General features: G+C 39.6%; 1 protein-coding gene across 1 annotated transcript; it reads right to left on the bottom strand.

The window, feature by feature from the left end:
- Nucleotides 1-298: 298 nt before the first annotated feature.
- On the bottom strand, nt 299-3,283 carry LOC131154483 (receptor-like protein kinase FERONIA). Its single transcript, XM_058107289.1, has one exon. The coding sequence runs from the start codon at nt 2,991-2,993 to the stop codon at nt 483-485; it is 2,511 nt and encodes an 836-aa protein (XP_057963272.1). The 5' UTR covers nt 2,994-3,283; the 3' UTR covers nt 299-482.
- Between the last annotated feature and the right edge of the window lie 2,408 nt (nt 3,284-5,691).

The following is a 5,691-nucleotide window of genomic DNA, read 5'->3' on the forward strand; positions in this document are numbered from 1 at the left end:
GATTAACTGAATTTGATCGAAATAATTTAAACTTAATTATAAAAATAAAATATGACTACAAATTTTAAAATTAATTATAAAATTAATGTTTATCCCTTCTTTTAATTGTAAAAGTTGAATTAGGAAAATGACATTGATTTAATAAATAAATTAAGAAAATCGAACAATTATATAATATAAAATATATGAATTATATTTAATATTACTAATTTATATTTAATTTTTAATTAATTAGTAATTCGAATAATTCGGTTAATTGAATTAAAATTCTTCATACCTAAAAACTGAATACTCAAAATTACTAAATCTGTAATCAAATCAAACCAAACCAATTGAACTCCATCGATTTGGTTAAATCTGTATTATGCTCACCCTAATTTTAGGTGAGACAAAGTCAACAATAGCGTTAGTATGAAGATCAAACGGTTAGTCTGAGGCTATACCCCATCGTATCACACGTCCCCTACGGCCACGATCCATCCTCACCGTCCTCTGGGGCTGATGATCTCCGAGAATATGGACCCAGAGAGCCCCACCGCCAAATCCCCCGGCGACACGTTTACCTCATCACCACCGTCCGTTCCATCCCTGACTCCACCCTCCTGAATCTGCAGCGCACACTCCAGGTTCCACAACACGTCGGCCATCGAAGGCCGTTCGATTCCCCGATCCATCAAGCACTTGTACGCGATCTCCCCGTACTTCCTCAAACACTCCGGCGCAATCTCGTCCCTCAGATGCGGATCAGCGATCTGATCTAGCTCCCCACTCTCGTGGTGGGCCCGGGCCCATTCCGACATGCACACCTCGTCCTTCCCCAAGTTCGTCGTCATCGGCGATTTTGCGCACAAAACCTCGAACAACACGACACCGAAGGAGTACACATCGGACTTCGGCGTCAGCTGCTGACGCATGAAGTACTCCGGGTCCAAATACCCGAAACTGCCCTTCACCTCCGTGCTGACGTGGGTGTGTGACATGTCAGTGGGCCCCATCTTCGATAGACCGAAGTCAGACACCTTGGCCACCCACTTGTCATCTAGTAAAATATTGGTGGTCTTCACGTCCCTGTGGATGATCGGGTGCTTCGCGCCTGTATGAAGATAGTGGAGGCCGCGCGCCGCGCCGATGCAGATCTTCAGTCTCTGGACCCACGGGAGCGGGGGATTGTTGGTTTGGTAGAGATGATGGCGGAGAGTGCCCCGGGCCATGTGATCGTAGACCAGGATCATCTCTTGCTGCTCCGCGCAGTACCCGATCAGCGACACTAGGTGGAGGTGGCGGAGTTGTGAGAGCATCTCGATTTCGGTGCGGAACTCGTGGGCCCCCTGCCGGGACGACGCGCTCAGCCGCTTGATCGCGACCGTCGTTGCTCCGCCGTCGATCTGCCCCTCGTACACTTTCCCGAACCCGCCGGCGCCGATCACGAAAGCGTCGCTGAAGTCGTCCGTGGCGGACTTGATCTCTGCCAGCGAGAAGTACCGGCAGAGATCCGACGGGGCAGATTTCTTCTTCCTCGACTCCGACCCGGATTCCGACAACGGACACAACCACGACGTTCTCGAAGAGTTGGAGCCCTTCGCCGTCGTCCGCCAGAAAATGAAATAAGATAGAATCGTAAGTACAGCGATAACCGCCCCCAGGACTGCTGCTCCTATTACCAGCGGTATTCGGATCTTCCTTGGGGGCTTGGGTAATTGAATAGATGGTTTAATTGGATCCGAATCCGGGTCTAGTACTGGGTCCGGATTGAGACCCGCGAGATTACCATCACTGTTGTTGATTTTGAATATCTCCAACCCGTTTAACAGAGCATCGCTGTAGTTGGGTTTGGTTCCGACGCTGGGATGAAGCGAGAGCCAGAGATCTCGCTTTCCTCCTCCAGATCCTGACTCAGGAACCATCACGATGAAATCTCTGTAAATTGGAACCCCAATTGCTTCTGCGTAAACCATTATGTCCATGTTATCGTCAGCCGTTTGATTGTTGAGGAAAATTTCGAACACCCTTTGGTTAATCCCTGTAATCTCCGGCGCAATCTCGCAGAAATGGAGCCTAACGAAGTAGTAGAATCCCGAATCGGAGGGGAACAGCCAAGTAAGATTGTACTTCTGGTTGATTGCGCCTTTCATACCCATTGATCGTGCAGTGCGGTACAGGATCTCCGGCGCCGTATAGTTTGCAACTTTGTTGAATTCAATATCGATTGTTATATGATATGGGTCTTGGCTGGCTGATGTGTCCAAGACGAATCCAGCGTCTTCGGACCAAGTCCGGAACATTCCCGTGTCGTTCGCAGGAGATATGGCTTGCCCGTCAACGTTTAACCGGTAAACCATTTCCAGCGCCGTAGAATTATCAATAGGCAATTCTTGGGTTTCTCCGACGATGAGAATTTTCCGAGCATGTAAGTAGAGATTCTTTGGCATCGAGACAACCTCGATCCCATTGACAAATGCGAAAGAACCCGCAGAGGGAGCAAAGGTTATCTTCAGTCTCGACTCTGTCTCGACGTTGATGCAGAATTCTCTGGAAAAATAAGATTGATTGAGAAATTGGGCAGTGAGCAAAGCGCTGAAGTTATGAAGGAGAGTGTACCGATCGTTGACGGAAACAGAGAAGGAGGATTTGGAGGCGTTAAGGGCAGAGTAAGAAGCAGGGTGGAAATGGAGGCGAAGGAATTTGGGGCCGCTGGCGACCGCGAAAGAATAAGTGAATTTGGAGTGGGAGATGCGAGCTGTCATATAAGGAATCTGTGGGGCGTAGTCTTGAGTGGAGGCTTTGGAGGTGGAAGAAGATTTGAGATGCTCTGAGGATATGAGTTCGGACGAGTTATCTCCTGTCCAGGTCCGGCCATCTTGAGCGGCGGCGCTGGCGGAGCTGCTGCCGCAGTTTATGGCTATGTTCTCCAACGGGGTGTAGGAGATGGAGGATTTGAAATTGGTGCAGAGGCAGAGAAAACAGAGGAGGTGGATGGGGAGGAGGGTGTTCATGGTGGAATCATGGTGGTGGTGGCCGCGGCGGCGGCGGAAGTTTGAAAGCGACGCCGTATGTGGTGGTGGAAGTTGGAAACCATGAAAGACGTGTACAAACTGACAAAAATTATATAGTTATGCCATTACACCGTCCATTGACCGTGCTCTGCTTCAAGTTTCCTAAGATTGGAGTTTTAAGTTTTAACCATTGAAGCAGGAACAGGGGAGGTCACATTGTTTATGTGCCCTGCTTTGAACTCTTTTGACTCCTTTGATTTACCCACCACCTCAATCATTACAAGTTTGAATAGTGGAGGATGATTTTGCTTGCGTTGCTAATTTCCAGCTGTTGAGAATCTTAAAGTAAAAGTAATTTTTTAATACTATGTTTATAAATTTTTTTAAAATTTTTGGTAAAATAATATTTAAAAATTTCTTTTTAATTTTACAAAGGTTGGCTGCAAGTTTAAAGTAAACAATTTTTTATAGGGTAAATTATGTGTGCATTAGCATGCAGTGACCAATTGAGAAATGATTTGTGTTAATTTATTTGAAATATAAAATGCTTGGTTTTCTCTTCTTCTTTTTTTCCTTCTCTCTCTATTAACTTAAATTGCAATTTTTTTCCGCATGAAATAATAGTTAAAGAACATTATTTGATGTCATACCTTACATACTAAAAGTTACTAAAAATAATGCGTGCTTACTAAATTCATAATTGAATTATTAGAAATGATGATGATACAACTCATTTCTTCATTCACAAATTAAACAGCTATAAAAAAAATAAAAATAAAAAGAACAAAACGAGGAGCTTTAATCCATTAAAAGTTTCCTCACTTAAATATTACTGTTTAATTTCAATCGAACTCTAGTTTATAGTCTTGTCTTTTAGAACATTGTTTGTTTCTTAATATTCATTTTCCAATCCCGAGTTGCTACCTCAAGTTATAAAAAAAGCATGCAAAACTTCATCTCTATTAATGGAAAAATCAATTATTCACCAATAGATTTGCACAATTATGAGCAATTTAGAAAAAGTGAAAGACATTTTCTTTAAGTAATGTCAAATATTAGTTCTATATAGCACAATACTCAATTTTCTATAATATATTGCTCGTAGTCCAAAATTACTGTTCGTACTAAATGTTGTGAAATTGATGGATGAGAAGGAATGATGATGATGATAATGAAATTTTAAAGGGAATTTATTTTTTTCACACTCAATATTATATGATCTTTTAATATTAAAATGAGAAAAAGTTTTTCATATCAATATGATAATTTGTTATACACTGTATCATTTCTCCTTTTAATCTTAATTATCGTATCGTTATTTATTTTCTTCATTCTCATCCCCACATCATAAATCTTAAATTGCAACAACCCACTTCGTCCTTAGTCAGTCATTATTTTTCCATAAATTTTCTTTCATCCATTATCTTCTAAACAACCCACTCACTCTCATTTTACTATAAAGGTGAATATGATTTAGGATTATGCACATACACAAAGGAAGAAAAAAAAAACAAAAGAAAAAACAAGAATATAATCAACAATCTACTTATTTACACATAACTTCTATAAAAATCTCCATTAGTACTATCAACTAAACCAAACTTTAGATTGTCAACTATTCTACAGAATTCCTAGTAATGCAGCTCCTAAAATGTTGAGAGAGATTATTAGATTCAACGTGTGTGTATATCAGATTTATAATTTTTTGTCATATGTATGTATTTAATTAATTTAAGAAGTTCTTTTTTTTTCCTACACATGACAAAATCATATAAGATTCGATGTATATATCTGGTGTATCTAATATCTTTTCAAATGTTGATGGCCACGATCGAATTTCTTAAGAATGCAATCCAAATATAATATTCATAATCCTCTAAATGGATTTATCTAGAGAGTTAGGTTGTCATTTTCTTTAATGACCTTAGAGGATTTAGTTAAATGCTAGCTAGGTCAATGTGAACGTTGTCAAATCATGCACTAAGATTATACACACATACACGCACATAAAAAATACAAAAAATAGAGAAAATAAAAAATGAGAATAAGAAAAATGAATTGGTATGGTTTGACACTGTGCCTGCCTCCATAGAGCCCCTACACAATTTCCATTATCATCAAATTAAAATTGCCTTAGGGTTTCAACCCTCGACTATATTATGTATGTACATGTATAACCTCATATGAAAATCCTAAAATACCCTCATATGATAATACAATTACATTACATCTTGACTTAAACGTATTGCATCATACTTTGTTGTGTTTTTGTGACTCATATCTTTGAGTGGATGATTTACACAAGGAAGAAAAGCATAGTAGAATCAATACTGGAGGGAAATCGTTGACGGTTTGGCTCTAACCATCGACTGTTTGGCTAAATTTCAGAATTGCATGCTCTCGGTATCTTTCGGTCGAAGGAACCGTCTACCGTTTATCTGAACTTTCAGAAATGAAATTTGGTCTTGGTATCTTTCCGTTGATAGTTTGGCCTAAACCATCGACAGTTTCTCTTGAGAAACTAGTGCTAATTTCAAATTTTGAATAAAGAATGTGATGACCCAAAAATATATATATATATATATATATATATATATTTATATATATATAATTAAAGTACAAAAATAATAAAATAATAAAAATAGTCATTAAGTTAATATCAATACAGAAGTGTTTTTTTATAGGATTCTTGATTTCA

This window comes from Malania oleifera, chromosome 4 (assembly GCF_029873635.1).
Source record: "Malania oleifera isolate guangnan ecotype guangnan chromosome 4, ASM2987363v1, whole genome shotgun sequence".
In the NCBI taxonomy this organism is placed as follows: Eukaryota; Viridiplantae; Streptophyta; class Magnoliopsida; order Santalales; family Ximeniaceae; genus Malania; species Malania oleifera.